This window comes from Sus scrofa, chromosome 6, assembly GCF_000003025.6.
Source record: "Sus scrofa isolate TJ Tabasco breed Duroc chromosome 6, Sscrofa11.1, whole genome shotgun sequence".
Classification (NCBI taxonomy): domain Eukaryota; kingdom Metazoa; phylum Chordata; class Mammalia; order Artiodactyla; family Suidae; genus Sus; species Sus scrofa.
Genome location: NC_010448.4, coordinates 155,566,495 through 155,588,969, shown reverse-complemented (window position 1 = coordinate 155,588,969; position 22,475 = coordinate 155,566,495). Strand labels below are relative to the sequence as shown.

The 22,475-nt window shown below is 42.3% G+C and overlaps 1 protein-coding gene across 5 annotated transcripts in view; it reads right to left on the bottom strand.

Moving 5' to 3' along the window:
* C6H1orf168 (chromosome 6 C1orf168 homolog) overlaps positions 1-21,974 on the bottom strand; it is a 117,819-nt gene extending 95,845 nt beyond the window's left edge. For all 5 annotated transcript variants that reach the window (XR_002345173.1, XM_021096577.1, XM_021096579.1 and 2 more), the window contains exon 1: positions 21,715-21,974. Coding sequence is in view for 4 of the 5 variants with exons in the window: in XM_021096577.1 (XP_020952236.1) it covers positions 21,715-21,951 (237 nt within the window). In the remaining variant the exon portion in view is untranslated. The remainder of the gene's footprint in view (positions 1-21,714) is intronic.

The following is a 22,475-nucleotide window of genomic DNA, read 5'->3' as shown; positions in this document are numbered from 1 at the left end:
AAGTCATTATTCTTCCCTGAAGCCCTTCTCATTTAGGGCCTTCAAAGCTTTCACTCAAATAAGTAATACGGAATTTTAGTTGCCTTTGATGGACAATGAGAGAGAGAAGTTATTTTGGTGCAGAGAGCCTTTTGATGGATGTCATATCCTATCACTTTGCTGCTTTCTTGTCTACATTGCCCACACCCTTCTCTTCATGAGGGCCTTTCTGCCCATCCATGACTAATTACAGAGGCATTGGAACTCTCACTCAAGAATCCCAACTGTACTTTGGCATCAACCTAAATAATCATCTCCCTAGTCTCCAAGATGAAATCTTATATGTTAGTGCCACCCCTGCAAAGGCCCTTCCATCCATGCCTTCCTCTTCACAGGAGCTCAGGCTCTATTTAACCCTTTTCCTTTGGAAAATTACTTGGGTTCTCTAAGATTTAGTCTCAGCATTTACCAAACAATGCTAATTTAGGTCTATAATCCCTCTACAAACCCCTTGGGCCAGATGTACTTTGGAATTTAGAATTTTTCAATTTTAGAAAGGTTATATATTACAAATTCTCTACATGCAGTTTGAGCCAGCATGCTGTGATAAAATGTGGTACTATTTATGTAGTAAGACCTATTAATGTTCATTCTATGTAGTAAAAATAAAAAGACTATAAAATGTCTGATGTTGGTTCAGGTAGGCTTCTGACAACAAAACAGTGATGAAAACTCACAGTTATAGGAGCTTTTTTGATTTGGGGATTATGGGTAAGAAATCATGGACATTTCCTAGGGTTGTCAAAGCTTAAAGAAGAAGAAAGCAAAACAATCATCCTAACTCCATGCCTAATAATGGTAGCTGTTGCTATAGTTATTCTTTGTCCATCTGGTCCTCTTCTACTTAGATTTTTGGAGTCATTTTCTAACTGGTGACCTGGCCTCATTCAAACATTTCTTCAGGGACCTGATGGCTCTAAAATACAGTTATCGTTACGTCATTCCATTTTTGCAAAGTTAGTGATGTTTTATTTTATGATTTTTATTTTTTCCATTATAGTTGATTTAGAGCATTATGTCAATTTCTACTGTACAGCAAAGTGACACAGTCATTCATATATATATATATATATATATATATATATATATATATATTCTTTTTCTCACATTATCCTCCATAATGTTCCATCATAAGTGACTATAATTATCTAGCAGTGAAAGCATCAACTCCTTCTCATTGATCTGGTCTCAAACCACCATTATACCTCTTTCTGTTGCAGTTGTGCAAAACTCCTGGGGTTCTCCCAACATATGCTTCATTTTCTTGCATTCCACTGAAGTCTATGCTGCACCTGCTACCTGGAATGGCCTTGCCAGATATCTGCTGTCCAAATTCTACTCACCTGTCTAGGCACAGCTCAAAAGCTTCCTACTCCATGAGGTTTTCCATTACTGGCAGCTTTAAAATGGAACTTCTCTCCCATCAGACCCCCTGTGGCAATGGTTCTCAAATCTGGCTGAGCATTGGAATGTCCTGGGGACTCCTGAACTTGCCCCACTTAAACAGAATTTCTGGAGAGTCCATATATTCTGAGTCACCTTGAGGTTATTTTGTAACCTGCATCTGGTTCAAGGGACAGATTGGGCAACATGTCTCCAGAATTTTATCTGCAAACCTCTTTTGGTCTCATACCTCTTACCACTTTCCATGTCCTACTACAAGGACTTGAGTAATTAAGGCTCATCCTTCTCAATAGCCTAGGAACTCCTTAGCAGCAGGCAGAATAACACAGGTACTCTTGTAGATCCCACAGCTTCAAGAATGATGCTTTACTCCTAGTAAGTACTCCATAATTATTTGCTAAATTTATTGAATGAAACAAACAAATGGATTTCTGGAAATAATGACCTAGAGGGGATGCGCTTTCAAAACGCTATCTTACAGACTAATGCATCAAGTTCATGCCAATGATGCAACTAAAGCACAGTTCTGATTATGCATTCCTGTTAAAATCCTTCAATCGTTCCCAGTTACCCTGGTGATAAATCATACCTTCCTTAGTCAGACATGAAAGACCCGCTCAACTCTTCCTGCCTCCATTTCCAGCTTCATTTCCCACTTCCTGCCTCTAATTCACCCCTCTAGCGAAACTGAACTTGCCCTGGTGCACTTGTTCATGCTGTTCCTTCTGCCTAGAAGGCCTTTTCCATACTTCATCATCTGGCTAAATGTGCGTCTTTTGAGATTCAGCCGAGTTATCAATCTCTCCCAGAAGCTTCTTCTAGCTCTCAGGTTGGGCTAAGAGGACTTATTCCATGTTTTATAGCACTTTTGCTTACCTCTATCTTTCCATTTGTTTAATTTTATTAAAATCATGCATGTTTATGTCTGCTTGACTCATATCCCATTCACACTGTGAGGGCCTCAGAGTCATGGACCAGACTATATTTTTTTCACTCATGTTTCTGTCATTAAGCCAGGGCACATGGAACCTAGATGGACAATAGGTGTTCTTTCAAACTGAACTGAACTGGTTAGAAAGCATTTGGATGTATTTAAGGATGGAGAAAATGGAGGGAAAACTAGTAGTAATTCCAGATAAAAGAATATGAAATGTGCTTTGAATCCTTACTATGTCATTAATATTAAGCTTCCAGGCACTGGGTATACACATGTGTATTTCCCCTCAATTACTGTAATCCTTACAGTGGGCTTCTGAGCTGTGCCCCCGAACATGAGGACAAAACCAAGGATCAGAGTTTTCTGCAGAGCGCTCAGTTCACGTAGCTAATGCATACTTGAGCCAAGGGTGGATGCCACCAAAGCCTGTGATGTTTGAAAATCAACTCTGTGCCATCGCATGCCTTTTCCCTACGACAGACTTTTATTTATCTTTCCGCAAACTCATTCGGCATTTATTTGTTGCCTGCCTACTATGGTGTATATCAATGGGTAACACAGTCCCAGGCCTTGCTCTCACGGGAGTCACAGTGGAAAAGATAGACAAGTAAACAGACGATGACAGCACCCAGTGGTCACTACTGTGACTGGGCAGCACCAGAACAGGGCAGAGGGAAACCCTAATCAGTGCCAAGTTCTTCTTGGAGAAAGCCAGGTATGAAGAGCAAACAAGAAGAGTTCCCACTGTAGCACAGGAGAAATTAATCCGACTAGCATCCATGAGGATGTGGGTTTGATCCTTGGCCTTGCTCAGTGGGTCAGGGATCTGGCATTGCTGTGAGTTGTGGTGTAGGCTGCAGATGTGGCTTGGATCCCAAGTTGCTATGGCCGTGGTGTAGGTCAGCAGCTGTAGCTCTGATTTGATCCCTAGCCTGGGAACCTCCACATGCCTTGGGTGCATCCCTAAAAAAAAAAAAACAAAAACAAAACAGGAGCTTGACTGTCAGAGGGTGGGTGACATTCTAGGTTTGAGAGCCTGGCATGTGTGAGTTTCCAAAATAGGGAACTTGGCTGAAATATGAGATGGGGAGGGGTAAGAAGTGGGGTTGAGGTTGTCTGCTGAAAGTCCCCCACCACGAGCCATTAAAAACAAACTTTGCAACACACTTTTGCATTTTTACAGTTCAAAATACCTTCATGGACTATACAGGGAGATGGCGCATTAGAAATCAATATTTTGCAACCTACATACTCTCACTCAAGGCATAGCAGTATACAAGTCTTTAAGATGAAAAAAAAAATGGAGATAGCTACTCATTTCAAACAAATGAGATTTATGATGCCTTTTTTAGGAAATCAGGAAAACAAAAACAAAAACAAAAAAACAGAAGAAACACAGTGAGCTTGAGATTGCTTTAAGATATCAAAACGTTGCTTGTAACTGCATTCTGTAGGACGAGTGAGGGTCTCAGAGGAAAAATTGGGCCATACATCCTCAGAGGCCTAATTCTAAATGAAGCTCCCAGCAGAGGGGTTCAAGTACAGCTTGGTTAATAATCCAAGGCTAAGGGGCTGAAGTCAGAATTTATGATCTCTGCCAGCAGCCCAGCCCTTAAACTCTCCCAGGCCTGGCATCCTCGTTACATTCCCTGTGCCTGTTTGGCACTGCGACATGGAGCAAGAACAGGGAAAGTTCACTAGAAGCTGGCCTCCAGCAAGTTGGAAAAAAATCCACCACAGAGAATCCTTATTTAAAAAGTGCTTCCTGCTCTCCGTAGTGCCCTCTCGTGTCCCAGACAGAACAGTTACTCAGTGTCCTTTGGGCTAGTGACAGTTTTATTTAAAGCGCAATTTACTGAACACTGAAAAGAGAAGGGCTGAATAACTTCTTTGAGCCCCTTCATGGCTTTCACCCTACCTCACATGATGTAAACCCCGTAGCAACATGGCCATTTTTATTTCTTAGGTTTGCTCTTCATATTAGAGTCCCAGCTGCACGAAGAAATAGTAAAAGAAATCAAAGGGAGACCATTCTAAATGCAATGGGGGACAGATTTTATAGGTGTTGGAGGTTTTCGTTTTGTGTCTGTTTTTTTTCTTAAAGAAGAGAAAGCAGCTGCTATCTGGTTTTCTGTCTACTCAGAATCTTCTCTAATAATAGCCATGGAAGTTATCTTGAAGATCTGCAGTACCCGCAAGCATCACAGGTATCTCCATCTCCTCACCACCTCGGCTCCGCCACCACGGCTCCGCCACCACGCCACATGCCATGCTGGGTTCCTACAACATGTACTTTCCAGATCTAACCTCGAGTTCTCCTACCAATGAGGCTGTACAGGTCTTGTTATCCCCATTTTAAAGATAAGAAAACTGAGGTTTGGAGAGAGAAAACAGTTTGGCTTAGAGACTGAAAACCATGTTATTATCACTAATCACTAGAGAAATGCAAATCAAAACCATGATGAGGTATCACCTCACACGGGTCAGACTGGCTATCATCCAAAAGTCTACAAATAATAAATGCTGGAGAAGGTGTGGAGAAAAGCAAACCCTCTTATGCTGCGGGTGGGGATGTAAATTAGTGCAGTCACTATGGAGAACAGTATGAAGTTTCCTGAAAAAACTAAAAATAGAGTTACTATAGGATCCAGCAATCCCACTCCTAGGTATACATCTAGAAAAATGAAGGACCTAGAGATTATTATGCTTAGTGAAATAAATCAGACAGAGAAAGACAAGTATTATATATCACTTATATATGGAATCTAAAAATGACACAAATGAATCCATATACAAAACGTAAACAAACTCACAGACATAGAAAACAAAGTTCTGGTTACCAAAGGGAAGGGGAGGGGGAAGGGATAAATTAGGGTGTAAGATTAACAGATACAAACTGCTCTATATAAAATAGATAAGCAACAAGGATTTATGTAGAGCACAAGGGATTATTCCCAACATTTTGTAATAACCCATAATGGAATATAATTTGCAAAAAAAAAATTTGAATCTCTATGCTGTACACCTGAAACTAATGTAATATTGTTTTTGTTTTGTTTTTTGCTTTTTAGGGCTGCACCTTCGGCATATAGAAGTTCCCAGGCTAGGGGCCGAATTGGAGTTACAGCTGCCAGCCTACACCACAGCAACTCAGGACCCGAGCTGTGTCTGAGACCTACACCGCAGCTCACAGCAATGCCAGATCTTCAACCCACCGAGCAAGGCCAGGGATCAAACCCACATCCTCATGGTTTCTAGTTGGGCTTGTTAACTGCTGAGCCATGACGGGAACTCCTAATGTAATAGTGTAAATCAACTATACAAAAAAAAACTATGTTGTGGACTTTGGAGTCAGATAATCTGTGCTTGGAGCCCACCCTTTTGTTCTCAGTGAGGAAGTGTCACACTTTTAACTTCATCAGCTCCGTTCTCATCAATAAAATGGCAACAATAATATTGTTTAGTCTGTTGCTGCCTATTTATTTAGCTATTCCTTCTTAAGTGTTTAGCACAATGCCTGGTACATAGCGTATTTCCTATATATGCTGGCTATTATTATTATTGCTCATATCAAAGGTTGTGTCATTATTAAATTTGTAGTTAAAAATCGAGTCTGTGAGATCCCATTGTGGCTCAGCAGGTTAAGAATCTGACTAGTATCCATAAGGATGTGGTTCAATTCCTAGCCTTGCTCAGTGGGTTAAGGATCTGGTGTTGCCATAAGCTGTAGCATAGGTCATAGAAGCAGCTCAGCAGCTCCTATGTTGCTATGGCTGTGGTGTAGGCCAGCAGTTGCAGCTCTGAGTCTATAACTTCCACATGCCACAGAAGCAGCCCTAAAAAGAAAATCAATCAATCAATCAAGTCTGATTCCCAAACTCATATTCTTTTCATTTTCATATATTATTTGTTTACTCTTTCACAACGCTGCAGAAGTGGTTAACTCATTTCACAAATGAAGAGACTAAACTGGAAAGGCCAAGTTACTTGCCTAAGATCAAGGAGCTCATAAATGGCTGACCTAGACCTTCGGACCTCGGTCCCCAATTCTTTCTAACACACTACCGTAGCTTCAATTTATGCCTGAAAACAGTCAAGAAATGCAGCTGCAGAGTGTTTGTAAGGCCCTTTATCTGGGACAAAATTTCTTTATCCACAAATGATGCTCAGCAATCTTTGTGCTTCCTAAGTATGTATTCTGCTAATCCACTCACTAAACCTCAGGATCATCTTTACCCAGAGAACAGTGAATCAGAGCCTCCTGTGAGAGAGATTTACAGAAGCAATTAGATAGACACCAATCCTTGATCAGGCTCCCAGCTCAAGCTCCCAATTTCCTTTGCCTTGGGAAGGCGCCAGCTGTGTGGGGCCAAGAAAACTGCAACCCAGCTGTTTCCTAGGAAAGAAGCATCCTTGGTTCCTTGGAGGAAACCGTGAACTGATGGATTTGCAGAGAAACTGTGCAATATGGTGGGAAAGCATTGATTAGGAGAGGCCTGGGTTCGTCTTTTGGCACTTCGGCTCACTGGATGTGTGTTTGGAGGCAGGCTTGTTATATCTCTTGCCCACCTGTGAAACAAACATGCCTCTTGCATGATTAAGAGGCTGAATAACAGTAATCTCTGTTATTCCTTCCTGCCTGCCTTCTTCATTAGCTCATTCAATGAACAAGCATGAATCCTCTGGAGATGGGAATCCAAGTTTCCACGTTGCACATCCCCAGGGGCATTTGTCACATTGTGATCACACAGACCATTCACATAGACTCTCTGTGGACAGTGTTCCCTAGCGACCTGCAACTCAGGGGCTCTGCTGCAGATACAAGCAGTGATGGTGGTGAACCAATGTTGTCTGTCCTTATGGAACTTACAAGCAAATGGATTGTGTTAAAGGTGAACAGAGGTCACTCATTCAGTCATTCATCACCTAGCCAGGTGCCTATTATGTCCTAGGTAGTGTTCCAGGCCTGTGAAAAGTCATAATAGATCGTAATACATGGTATTACTATCATTTCTCCCTCTAAGTTATTGTTCTTGAAGTGTCCAGACTTAGCTCCTCTAGGACATACATCCCACTGGATACACTCCTCACCTTCTAAGTCACCCTTGGGTTTCCTAACATAGTGCCTGAAGCAGAGAAGACAGTGAATATTTGTTAAAGGATAAATGCCTCCACATTTTACACACATTTCATCCTCTGCCGGGAACGCGCTTCTGCCTTTTTCTTGTCTGAAACGTGTATTGCTCAACTCGGCTCCATTGCAACTCCCTCAGGGAGTCTTCCACCAAGTATGCTGAGTGCTGACTCCTCTCTGCTCCCAGACACCTTGTCCTTCTCTCAATTACAGTGTCTATTACACTGTTATCATCTTCTACATTTTCCCCTGCCTTCCTAGACTTAGAGCTGCCTTAATTAAGTGCAAAAATAGGGTTAAGCACGTGGGCTCTGGGGTTGAAAGTCTGAGGTTAAAACCCAATCTCTGAATTCTGGCTCTGTCACTTTGACAAAGCTATTTCAGTTCTCTCTTCTCTGTTTCCAGAGGAGTAAACTGAAGATACAACCATTCACGTCAAAGAACTGCCATCGACGCTGGCCTGGTGCCTGGCACAAAGGAGGCCTTCGGTCATGACATTCTGATGAGAAGAGTTGTGATGTGGATAAAGAGAATGAGGCTGAGGAAGAGGAGGAGGGCAGTGATGGGGATGATGGTTATCGTGATGATTTTGACAATGATGAAGTAATTATCTGTGGCAAAGGGTACATGCTCAAGAAATATGTACAGAACTAACTGGCCTGGTGGTTTCAGATGGGAAAGCTGTACCCATTCTGATGGGCAGCAAGTTAGTTTCCAACAATGCTTTCTTTTTGATCTCTCTCTTCTGCACTCACTGACCTGAAGTATCCATGGATTTTCTCGGAGGTTTCGCTCCAGTCTACTCCTTGCTTCTACTCACTTTGTGAAATCACCATGCAAAGTTGTCCTCTTCTCTCCAATCCCCTCTCTGTTCCCATGAGTGCCCCAGCCCAGCCAGCAAAGCTACTTCAGAAAAATGGACAGCAACACAGGACCCACCTTTCAGACTGTTTGGCTTTACTTAGGCTCAGCCCACATGCCCATTTTGTGCTCCCTCCTAAAGGCTGCTCTAGTTTACTGTCAGCTAAATCAGGAAACACTAAAGGGGACTCCAACAAGAACAAAATGACAAAGCCAACTAGATAGAGATGGCCTTGTATTGATCTCCTGGGCACTGGGCCAGACTTTGTCACTCAGTCTAGAGACACTAGCTTGAGATAAACAGGCAGAATAACTGAAGGGCAGAAGGAGAAGAATGCAGAGCTTAGTGAAACATTAGCAGATTTTTTTTTCTTTGTGTGAATAGACAAGAGGAAATAATAAGGCTTTAATAAACAGATGATGCTGACAAAGAAAAAGTAATCACTGGTAATTGCTTAACTTTAAGAGAAGAAATACAAGAACTAGGAGGGATGTGATCTAGCTTATTTTTTAAGGTGTATCACCTTGAGTCCTCATGAAGAATGTGTAAGCTTTTGACTCATTGTGGCCAAAATGAATATAGAAATAATATTGGCATCATTCCAGGGCTGAATATCTATGTCACTCTGTGATCAGAGCCTCAATTTGTTCATCTATAAAATGAGGTACCTTGTTTTTGAAAGTTTGTGGTAAGGATTAGAAACTCCCAAGTTTAACTTGTTCTGAATCATACAGTAAACAGTTAATAAATTTATGCTAACTAAATGAACATGCATAAATGGAATTTGTTGACCATAATCTCATTCAACCATATATAAAATATTTCTCATACAACTTATCTTGGCTTGAGGAAGTTAGCTAAAACACTTATTAACCAACGGAAGATATAAAAATCTCATTTTTTGGGTTATACTTAAAATGTAAATAATTGTATTTATCCCGTCTGCCTCACAAAGTTCCTATAGACATCAAATAAAATGAATTACAAGGACATTTTGAATAAAATAAAAAATAATGCAACACAGATTTAAGACATTATCTTTCAATATGTATAAATGCCATAGATCTGATACAAAAGGATTTTCCAGATAAAAAGAAAATTTAACTCTTGGAATTGGCTTACCAAAGAGAAGCAGCAATTAGCTTGAGATCTCAGTGTCCAACACAGCACCTACCATGTGGTGGATACTCAAAAATACATACTAAATTAATGAACAGATGAATAAGTGTCATGGGGGGCTGGGGTAAAAAGAAGAGGAATGGCTTAAAGAAGGACTTATTATAATGATTATATGAAGCTCCATCTGAAATTTTGAAACTAAGCAGCTCCCTAACCACATACCCTCTGACACCATAAGCAGCTTGAGGAAGAGGAAAAGGACCGGTTAATTCGGTATCTGTTGTATGCTTCTCATTGGTCCATACACACTCTCCACCCTCATAGTTGTCCAGTGCTGTGTGGAGGATGTAGTGTTCAGCAAAGGCATACAAGTCCCCATGTTCCCCTTCTGTCCTGTCCCTTTGCCCCAAAACACACGATGGTGTTTCCACCCTCACTTCCTTCATATATGCTATTCCCTGGAATGCCTTTCCTTCTCCCAACCCCCATTTTCCGGTGAACACTTTTCATCTTTTAAAACCCAAATCAGAAATTACCTCCCTTGGGAAAGGCTTTTCTACCTCACCCAGGTGGAGATGAAAGATTCTTCCTCTCTGCTCCCTCAGTTACTTGAACATAATGTCATTGTTCACATTACAATTGTTACCTTATAATTATGTTATTTTTATACACCTTCCCTATTAAACTCCGAGCAACTTGAGGAAGATCTAAATTGTGTTTTATTTTATGACAAACCCACAGATAACATCATACTCAATGGTGAAAAGCTGAAAGCATTTCCTCTAAGATCAGGAATAAGACAAGGATATCTACTCTCACCACTTTTATTCAATGTAGTTTTAGAAGTCCTAGCCACAGAAATCAGATAAGAAAAAGAAATAAAAGGATACCAAATTGGAAAAGAAGAAGTAAAACTGTCACTGTTTGCAAATGACATGATACTATACCTAGAAAATCCTAAAGATGCTCTCAGAAAACTACTAGAGTTCATCAGTGAATTTGGTAAAGTTTCAGGATACAAAATTAGTACACAGAAATCTGTTGCATTTCTATATACTAACAACAAATCATAAAGATAAATTAAGGAAAAAACCCTATATACCACTGCATCAAAAATAATAAAATACCTAGGAATATTAACTTACCTAAAGGTGCAAAAGATTTGTTCTCTGAACAATACAAGATGCTGATGAAAGAAATCGAAATTGAAAATGACGCAAATAAGTAGAAAGATATACCATGTTCTTAAATTAGAAGGATCAATAGTGTCAAAATGATTATACTCCCAAGGCAATCTACAGAGTCAATGCAATCCCTGTCAAGTTACCAATGACATTTTTCACAGAACTAGAACAAAAATTTTGAAATTCTTATATAAAGAAACACAAAAGACCTCAATAGCCAAAGCAATGCTGAGAAAGAAAAACAGAGCTAGAGGAATCAGGCTCTCTGACTTCAGACCATACTAAAAAGCTAAAGTCATCAAAACAGTAAGGACTGGCACAAAAACAGAAATATAGATTAATGGAATGGGATAGAAAGCTCCGAAGGGAATATTACTCACAGGGGCCTACTGTCAATTAATCTGCAGCAAAGGAGGCAAGAATGTACAATGGAGAAAAGACAGTCTCTTTAGTAAATGGTGCTGGGGAGACTGAACAACTACATGTAAAAGAATGAAATTAGAATATTCTCTAATACCATCCACAAAAATAAACTCAAAATGGATTAAAAACCTAAGTGTAAGGCCAGATACTATAAAACTCTTAGAGGAAAACAGAGGCAAAACACTTTGACATAAATTGCAGCAATATCTTTTTGAATCCACCTTCTAGAGTAATGAAAATAAAAACAAAAATAAACAAAGGGGACCCACTTAAAGTTATTGCACAGCAAAGGAAATATAAACAAAATGAAAAGACAGCTCATAGGATGGGAGAAAATATTTGCAAACAATGTGATTGACAAGGAACTAATCTCCAAAATATACAAACACTCATATAGCTCAGTATCAAATAAACAAATTTAAAAATGGGCAGATCTAAACAGACATTTCTCCAAAAACATACAGGTCACCAAAAGGCACATGAAAAGATGCTCAACACTGATAATAGAGAAATGCAAATTAAAACTACAATAAGGTATCACTTCACTCTAGTCAGAATAGCCATCATCAAAAAGTCTATAAATGATAAATGCTGGACAGGGTGTGGAAAAAAGGGAACCCTCCCACACTGCTGGTAGGAATGTAAATTGGTTCAACCACTGTGAAAAACAGTATGGTTTTCACTTAAAAAACTAAAAATAGAGCTATCATGTGATCTTGCATCCCACTCCTGGGCCTCTATCTGGAGAAAAAATTAACTTGAAAAGATACATGCACCCAGATATTCATAGCAGCACTATTAACAATACCCAAGACTTGGAGGCAAACTAAGTGTCCACTGACAGATGAATGGATTAAGAAGATGTGGTACATACACATAATGGAATATTACTCAGCCATTAAAAAGAATGGAATTTTGCCGTTTTCAGCAATATGGATAGACCTAGAGATTATCATACTAGGTGAAGTAAGCCAGACAGAGAAAGACAAGTATCAGAGTTCCCATCATGGCACAGTGGAAACAAATCCAACTGGGAACCATGAGGTTGCAGGTTTGATCCCTGGCCTTGCTCAGTGAGTTAAGGATCCAGCATTGCCATGAGCTGTGGTGTAGGTCGCAGGCGTGGCTCGGATCTGGCATTGCTGTGGCTCTGGCGTAGGCCGGCAGCAATAGCTCCAATTAGACCCCTAGCCTGGAAACCTCCACATGCTGCAGGTGCAGCCCTATAAAGACAAAAAAAAAAAAAAAAAAAAAATCATATGGTATCACTTATATGTGGAATTAAAAAAGGATACAAGTGAGCTTATTTACAAAACAGAAATAGACTCGCAGACATAAAAAACCAAATTTTCTATGGTGAGTGGGAGAGAGGAATAAATGCGGAGATTGGGATTAAAATATACATACTACTATATATAAAGTAATCAACAACAACCTAGTGCATAGCACAGGGAATTATACTCAGTATCTTGTAATAACCTATAATGGAAGGGAATGTAGAAAAAGAATATATATATATATGTATATATATATACATTTTGTGTGTGTGTGTCTTTTTGCCTTTTCTAGGGCCGCTCCCACGGCATATGGAGGTTCCCAGGCTAGGGAACCGCCGGCCTACACCACAGCTACAGCAATGCAGGATCCAAGCCACGTCTGCGACCTATACCACAGCTCATGGCAATGTCAGATCCTTAACCCACCGAGCAAGGCCAGGGATTGAACCTGAAACCTCATGGTTCCTAGTCAGATCCATTAACCACTGCGCCATGACAGGAACTCCTAGAATATATATATTTATACATATGTATAATTGAATCACTTTACTATATGCCTGAAACTTATAAAACATTGTAAATCAACCACACTTCAATAAACATTAAAAAAAAAAAAAGCCATGACATATGCTCTGAAAAAAAAAAAAAAACTGGCATGAGTGATGGTCAGGATAGGCTAGGGCTGTGATAGGCTGAATAATATCCCTTCCCAAAGAGATCCATGCCCCAATCCTCAGAACCTGTGACTTATGTTATCTCACATGGTTAAAGAAGATTTAGGAAGGGGATTGAGTTATATTCATCTGGGCAAATGGCCGTGGATTATCCAGGTGGGTAAAACATAATCATAGGGGCCCTTGTAAGAGGAAAGGAGGAAAATCAGAGTCTTAGAAAATAACGAAGATGGAAGCAGCAGTCAGAGAAGATGCTATGATGCTGAATTTTCAGCTGATGAAAGGGGCCATGGACCAACGCATGTGGGTGGCTTCTAAGAGGAAAACGGCAAGGAAGTCAACTTTTCTCTAGAGCCTGCAAAAGGAGCACAGCCCCACAGACCTATTTTAAATCTATGCCCCCGGCCCCACACCACAGAACTATGAAAGAGTGAATGGGTGGGGCTTTATTTTTTTTTTTTTTTTTTGTCTTTTTTTTGCTATTTCTTTGGGCCGCTCCCGCAGCATATGGAGGTTCCCAGGCTAGGAGTCGAATCGGAGCTGGAGCCACCAGCCTACACCAGAGCCACAGCAATGCAGGATCCGAGCCGCATCTGCGACCTACACCACAGCTCACGGCAACGCCGGATCGTCAACCCACTGAGCAAGGGCAGGGACCGAACCCGCAACCTCATGGTTCCTAGTCGGATTCGTCAACCACTGCGCCACCATGGGAACTCCATGGGTGGGGCTTTAAGGCACCAAGTTTGTGGTAATTTGTTACAGCAGCAATAGGAAACTAGTATATAAGCTCTGAAATAAAACTTTGGAGTATACAGTAGTCAGGATAATCTAGGTTTTATTGTTAACAAAGTGACTCTTCAATCTCAGTGGCTTTAACCGTCAGGAGTGCGTACTCACACACACACTCACACTCACACAAACACACATACACCTGTAATAAGGCATAAATTGGAGACGGCTTTACTCCTCATGCTCACTGATGGACCCACCATCTAGTGATGTCAATCTCTCAACACATGGCTTGAAAGTCATGGAGGCAGAATTTGAACCAAATGTTTGATCTGAAGCTCTTAGAGGCTCACAGGACTGACTACATTGAGTTCAGTAGCCAGAGGAGCTGAGAAAGAAACATGGAGACATTAAGTTGTGAATCAGATTCTACCTGGAATATAACAGTGGGTTTACCAAAAAATAAAATAACCATCACTCATCTTTTTAACCGCTCCATAGACCAGACAGTCTCTTTTGATGTTAGGTATAAATCCTTCAAATATCAGCACTCAGAGGGGTAATGGAAGACTCTGATGAAGAGTCCTCATCATTCTTTTACAGATGAAGACTCTGAAGGCTTGCCCAAAGTCACATAGATTTCCCGTCAAGGCCAAGACCTGTTCTTCAAACGATAGTTTTCCTAAAATTTTCAGGTGGGAGAACTGAAGCAGAGAAAGACATTTCATGTAAATCTTTAAACAGTTTAAATAAGATATTATTTAAGATATTAAATAAGATATTATCTAGTATTATTCCAATATTTCAGATTTTAAAAAACTGAGGTTCATGGAGTTAATGTTGCAAGGGGTAGAGCTTAAACTGGAACCTTTGGAGCCCTGCCCAAGCTCCTAATGTGTACTACACTGCCTCCTTGGGTAGATGCAGCCCTCTCTCCCCCAGTGCTGATGGCATGAGAGGGCAGTGTGGCATTCCTTCTCATCCCTTATAGCTCCAGCTCCACACTGCACTCCTGGGTTAGGGGAGAGCACAGGAAATGTCCCCAAAAGTGAGTCTGAAAGTTGAATATGCTCTCTTAAATCAATCCTGTGATGCTAAAGTCAATATAAATCTCTCTTCAGCACCAGTGAAGATGTGGGAGATTTATATCCCATGAAGCAAAGAATAAGGCCTTCACCCACTGATATTTTAAGGAGTTAATTGCAAAGAACTCAAAAGAGTTGCAGATCTATTTGGAAACAACTTTTTGAGCGAAGGGTGTTGCCAGGCTCTTTTTTTTTTGCTGGGAAATTTATTACTGTTTTTCATGTGAATGCATGCTAGGATGAGAGATCTTTTCTGAAAGAGAGACATAAGGAACAGAAAGAATGTTTTTGTCTATGCCATTTTCTCTGGGGTTGTATATGTTTTTCCAAGTAGAAATAAACACTAGTCATGTCCTTGGGTTTCAAGGCGTTGCTGTGTTGGGATATCTCTCCTTTTTCAGCTAGCTCTGTACTTTTGACAGCCTGATACCACTATTTTAGAGTTTCTGGGAGAGGGGAACTCTTACAGAATGTATTCTTTAAACTTTCTGCTTCTTGGTTTGAATCCCAGTGTCATCTCTGACTGGCTGTGGGACTTTCAGAAATTGTTTAGCCTCTCTGGGCCTCTCCATGGGAGTGTCTACCTGCCTAATGATCTTGCCTATTCTGGAGCAGCTGTGAGTTAATACATATCTAGCATTTAGAGTCAGGCCTGATGTATATATGTGCTCAGTGTTAGCTGCTGCTGCTGCTGTTAATCACGACAACAGCAAAACCATGTCACCCCAAAGAACTTCCATTTCCTCATCTGCAAAATGGGGATGATATTTCTCTCAGACGACTTGTGAGACTTGAATGAAATAGTACACCCAGGTGTAGGGACCACCAGAGAGTGGGTCCTCACCAACATCATATTTTACCCTTCCTGGGACATTGGTCAATAAAGTAGTCACTAAGCAAGGCACAGGGGTGAGCATCCAGGTGAGTACAGAGCACAGAGCTGGTTAAGCACATCTACTAGTAATTCATCTGTTTCTAAAAATTACAGAGCCAGGCATTAGGGTCCCATGCCCACAACATGTAGATCAGAATGAGGCAGAAACTTCTTAAATTCTTCCTACCGTCTCACCACCCAGCTCAAAAGTGGCTAGCAGGTTAGACTAAGAGTCCATGGATATTTTTGATGCTAGCTGCTTTTTTCGATATGTCATCTCATTCATTTAATCCTTGTTAGTAAGGAGACTGACCCCCTTCCCCCAACCCCTGCAGGTGAACCACTGGCCTCAGTGCACACAGGCCTGAGTGGCTGAGACTAAATTCAGACTGCCATCCTCTGACTTCCAATCAGTGCCCTTCTCTGGGTACCACAGCTTGGGGGAAAGCTCCTAAGCATGTACTCAGAAATAGCACTGGATGAAAAACAAAATGCACAAGAGACTTTGGGGTGATTTTTTAAAAGGGTGCATGGATTTTTTTAAAAGTTTAAATGGTAATACTGCTTGGTTTTTGTATATCGACTTCAAATTGTAAAAGCCTCTCCCAAGGACGACTTCCTTTTTCTTACCTAAGACCATACACTGATCTTTGAGATGAGCTCTTGGCTGGTTCACAGAAAGTGGAGAGTTTAGGGCTCTGAATTCTATTGCCTTCTCTGTTCAAATTTTGGATTAGGAAATTGTGATATCAACAACTCTGAATATTTTTGGAATTTTATCCTTTCAACAGTACTTTCAAATACATTACCATAGATGATTCTCATGGACAAAATATCAAATAGGTATTGTTAGACACACAGAGATAAGACTGCTGAATCTCAGAGAAGTTAAGTGGCGTGTTCAAGGCCACAGAGCAAGTTGTTTGGATGGCAGACCCAGGCTCAGATTCAGGTCTTCTGGTTTAAACATTTCTAAACATCCCTGTCCAGTAAACTACTCACTGTGATCATGCTAAAAAGGAACCAAACTAAGAATCAAGAAAGGGAATGCTGAGTGAAATATGTCTGAGTTTGAATCCTGATTCTACCTTATCTATAAAATAGGGAAGATGAAAACAATAGTAAGAGTGAAAAGTAAGAAGTAAAACTTTAACTTTTTCCAATATTCTGATCCAAAATTGCTTAATTATCTCTGAAACAAATTATGTGTAACTTGTATTTAGCATGTCCTAACAAAATGTTGGTATTACTTTTGAAAACTTCACCCCAAGAGTTTGCTCTTTTAGGTTCTTACAGATGAGAAAAACCAAACCCAAAAATCAATGATCAGAGAGGAGTACAGACCACAGTCCCCAGACCATGTCACTCTGCTTCCCAAGCTGGGTGCTAATAAGTACCTATCAGATTTCTTCTCTAAAGAGCTCAGCACAGCTGTCTTTTTATGTGAGAAGTCAAAATAGTAACATGGTACAACATCCTTTCCAGGTTGGTGGGGGAAGGGCACGACATCAGGTATTTATATACGTTCTCTCTGTTAACTTCCTGATAAGGTTCATGTAAGAGTTTGCTTGGCCTGTGGTCAAAAGGTACCCCAGACTGTGTGAGTCAAACAACAGAAATGTGTTACTTTGTGGTTCTGGAGGCTGCAAGTCCAAGACAGAGAAGTCAGCAGGGCTGAGTCCTTCTGAGGGAAGGATCTATTCCAAGTCTTTCTCTTTGGCCTGTAAATGGCTGTCTTCATGTTCACAAGGTGTTCTTTTATCTTCACATTGTCCCTCCTCGGTGTGTATCTCCACCTCCACATCCCTCCCTTTTATAAGGACACCAGTCATATTGGATTGTTCTTGCCCTAAGGACCTCACTTTGACTTGGTTACCTTGGTAAAGACCCTATTTCCAAATAATGTCATCTGAGGTAGTGGTGTTTAGGACTTCGACATACAGACGTATGGAGGAAGGATACAGTTCAACATATAATGGTATACTTATTATTACTGTAACATAGTATTATTTTAGTTTGTAGAATTACCTGCCCTTTGAGCTCACTGAGGTGTCCTAAGCTCTTTCTATAAAACTCATTTGACTGCTAAGAGGTAGATACCATTATCCTGTGTGACCAAAAAAAAAAAAAAAAAAAAAACAATAAACATTTTTTTCCATATCTCACAGTTTTGTGGGACAGGAATTTGGGTGAGGCTCAGCTGGGTGGTTCTTCTGTTCCACAGGGTATTGATGAAATTAGCCCAGTGGTAGCTCAGTGGTGGAGGGGCAGGCCTGGAGAGCCCTGGTTCTTGTCTTGCAGGGATGCTGGAAGGCTAGACTTAGCTGTCAATAATAGCCCCTACATGAAGTGTCTCTGTAGAGCTTTTATGTGGGGGCTGAGGGCTGCAAGGATGAGGTTCTCCAAACTTGTAATTGCCAAGGGGGAGGAAGTGAGGTAGTGCAAACTATTACATTTAGAATGGATAAGCAATGAGATCCTAATGTACGCACAAGGAACTATATACAGTTTCTTAGGATAGACCATGATGGAAGATAAGAAAAGGAATGTATATATATATGACTGAATCACTTTGATATACAGCAGAAACTGGCTCAACATTGTAAATCAACTATATTCTAATAAATATCTTTTTTAAAAAGTAAAAATAAAATATACCTAGACTCCTCCCCCTCAAAAAAAAAAAAGAGTTACATTCTCTCAAACAAGATAGAAGTTGCATGTCCTTTTATTACATAGTCTCTGAGGTCACATACTGTCACATGTGTCATAGTCTATTGGCCAAAGCAGTCACAATTCTGCCCAGATTCAAGGGAAAGGAATGCAGACACCACCTCTTGATGGAAGGAACATCAGAGAATGTGGAGCCAAGTTTATTTATTTATTCGTCTTTTTAGGGCTGCACCCAAGGCACATGAAAGTTCCCAGGCTAGGGGTCAAATCAGAGCTATAGCTGCTGGCTTACGCTGCAGTCACAGGAATGATGGATCCTTAATACACTGAGTAAGGCCAGGGATGGAACCTGTGCCCTCATGGATGCTAGTCAGATTCATTTCCGCTGAGTCACTATGGGAACTCCTATACCCAAGTCTAAAAACCACCCCAGTAAAATATTCTCAACACCATCATGCACCCAGCATTATGCTAGGCAATGAGGCTGTATTATCTTAGTCATACTTCCTGCCTGGGCCTCTCCCTTCAACTCTAAACCCAAATATATCCAACAGCCTACTCAGCCCCTCAACCTAAAACTCCCTTGTCTAAAACTGACCCCTGATCTCCTTGCAAACCCACCCCACCTTAAATCATCTTACTCAACATCAACTCCACTCTCCCAGGTGCTCCGGCTTCACGCCCTGGAGTCATTTTCTTTCTTTCATTTTCTTTTTGCTCAATCCATTAGTGAAAGCTGCTGAATCCTGCTGAAGTTAAACCTTCACTATATATCCAGAATCTGACCATTTCTAGCCACCTTTGCTACGAAGACTCTGGTGCTGGCCCTCATGCTCTCTTGCTCAGATTCGGCTGAGAGCCTCCTAACTGGTCAGCCAGCTTCTAATCCTGCTCTCCCTATCATCTCATTTCCAAACAACAGCCAGGTGATCCTTTTGAAAAGGAAGCTGCATCATCTTCTTTGGCCCCTCATGACACTCAGGTGCTCTCCATCTCACTCAAAGGCAAACCTGAAATTCCTCCAAGGGCCCCCAGCACCCTCCATGACCTGGCCACTACCTCTGACCACGCTCTCCTTTGATTCCTCTGCACCAGCCATTTTACTGGCCCTTGAACACAGAAAAACTTCTGCCCCAGGGCCTTTGCTGTTATCTCTCTGCAGACCATTCTTCCCTAGGAGAGCAACAGGGCCAAGTTCCTCGTCTCCAAGTTTCTGTTCAAATGGCACCTGGCATTGATGCCTTTCTTGCAACTATCCATTTAAAACAGCATCCTTTCCTGCTGCCTCACCCTCCTTAAATGCTTCCTTACTATGTGGTTCCACACTGCACTCACTGCCATTTCACCAAATAAGGCTGTGGGTTTATGTGGCCTCTCTACTAGAATAGAAGTTATTTTATTTGTTTTTTGCCACCCCCAGGCATATGCAGTTCCCAAGCTAGGGATCAGATCGGAGCCACAACTGCAACCTACACTGAAGTAGCAGCAACACTGGATTGTTAACCCACTTTGCCAGGCTAGGGATCGAACCTGTGTCCCGGCACTCCAGAGACACCGTGGATCCTGCTGTGCCACAGGGGGATCTCCTAGAATATAAGTTTCATAAAAGCAGGCTTATATGACTGGCTCACTGCTGTATCAGCGGCTCTTGAAACAGGCCCTGACAACACAATGCAGGTGCTCAATATACACATACGCAGTGGTTATTCTGTTGACTTAAAAAAATAAAACAGAATCCTTTTACAATGAGAAATAACCCCTATTTCTCTTTTGATCTTTTTTTTTCTTCTTTCTCTGAGCAGAAAAAGTTGCATAACCACACCAGTATCCCATAACCACAGTATCTTATCCCATAAAAATGTTCAGAGCTAACTTGCCCTTTGGCACATTTTTTCTCTTAAATTGCCTAACATTCTACCTGTTTTCCTGTTGTCGTCCTTGCTAGCCATGTCTGGCTTGTAGTTGGCACTCAGTATCTATTATTGACAAATCAAAGCCCTGGCTCCAGCCCTTCGACTCCCCAGCTGTGTGATATTGACCAACTGACGTCATTCCCTCGGTTTCCTCCCTACAAGAACAGGGCGGATGGCATCAACCTCACTGTGCTGTCATGTGGATAAACTGAAATTGTGGATGCCAACGCATATCCTGGCACATCAGAGAGGGCACCCTATAAAATCAGTCTCTTTGTCTCACAACCACACTAGATCTATTCAGCCTGACATTTTTCCATCAAAGAGGAGCCTCTCAGAAGTTGCTAAAGCACAGGGCAAGGGGAGGAAGAGAGCATTCACAGGCGGGGAAGAGAGTAGAAATACCACCACATCAGCGTGCTTTTGCCCACTCTTTTCCAATACCAGCTAGTTGGCCACAGATACATGTCTCCTGCCCTGGGACAAAGGGGAGTTTCTCCTGCTGGGTGCCCGCTAAAATGAATCCTCTGTCCCAGTTTAAGCCAACCTCTGGGAAGGAAGCCACAGGATTCACAGGATAAAGAGACTTGACTCCAAATGTATAATAAAGACAGAGGCGAAACCCACGGCTGCCTGCCTCCTTAAAAAGAAAGTGACTTAGTGAAGAGGGGGAGGGAGGAGGTGGAGAATTCGAGGAGGAAAATATAGTCAGTCAGGCAGAGAAATTCTCCAACTGGGCAAACAGCACATGGCCATCCAAGGAGAAGGGAATTCCACCTGCTGTGTGCTGAGCACGTCCCCATGGGTCATCTCTGTTTTTTTTTACGAGCACCTCCAATCATCTCACGAACTAGTTATTCTAGCAGTAATCCTATTTTACCAGCGAGGAACCCGGAGGCTTAGGAAGATGAACTTACTGGCTCCAGGCAACAGAGCTAATAAGGAGCAGAACCCACAGGAAAGCCACAAACCACAAAAGAGGCCCCGCAGTCCTGCGCTCTCACCAGGAAGCCCACCCCACTAATCTCGGGAGGACCAGGACAGTCCACAAACGCAAGCAAACAGACGCCAACAATCACTTACACCCAGGCTGGGGGAAGGAGCATAGGTTAGAAGCCCAGCAGGCTGGGTTAGAGCCAGGGTCCTTCAGGCCACCAGTCCTGAGAACCTCTGTCCTCTCACCCTCCGAGGTGGCACAGGATAGGTACACACACCTCTTCCATCCCACCTGCCAGGACAGTGAGAGCTGGGCGGCACTAACGCTGCGTGTGCTTTCCTCTCCAGGGGGCGGGGTGCGCGCTCAGCCTTATCCCACTCGCTCTCCTGGGAGTCGACCAGCCAGTAACGACCCACAGAAAACCACAACCGAAAGCACGCGTCTTACCCCTTCCATGGCCTTCCTCCGAGGCAGCGTCTGAGAGACAAAGCCAGCTTCCCAGAGCTGGATCCTGAGGCCAAGGGTCCGTTTTACTCCGCCTGCGCCGGCCAGAGAGCAATCGCTTCCCCTGCCCGAGAACACACCTGAGCCCAGGCTCCCCACCTGCCCCACCTGGGCGGCAGCTCCGCCCTCTGCTGGGGCTGGAGCTTTCCTGCCCGCGCGGGGGCGCGCGCCCGCCTCCATCCGCCAAGTTCGAGGGACCGGGACCCGCACCTGAAGGGGGCAAGGAAGGACCGCTCTAAAGACCTGCAGGATTCTAGCAGTATCCCTTCCCAGGAAGCTGTTCTCTCCCTCAGCTGGTCCACACTCACTTTGCAGGGAGTTCACATCATGCCCAAGGCTCGGGGGAGTGGCGGAGTAGGGGGTGGGAAACGGGGGCGGCGGGGCTCCTGTTAGTACACTGGGCACAGGCTGGACAATGTAATCTTAGCTAGTAACAGCCTCGGCCCCACCCTGGCCCTTCGGATGGTTACTCACCCTCATCAAACGACTGAGAAACCAAGGTCAAAAGGGGACAGAGCGTGCCCAAGCTCACGGGGGCACTGCAGGGAGGTCAGAAAGGTCTGAGCTGCTATAATGGGCCGCCTGTTTTGAGTTAGGCAGTATCTAAACATTTGGATACAAGATTCTACCCAAATCCTGCAGTAGGCCTGGGAAGTGCTATAATCCCATTTAAAGGGGGAGCAAACTGAGGCTCAGAGGGATCC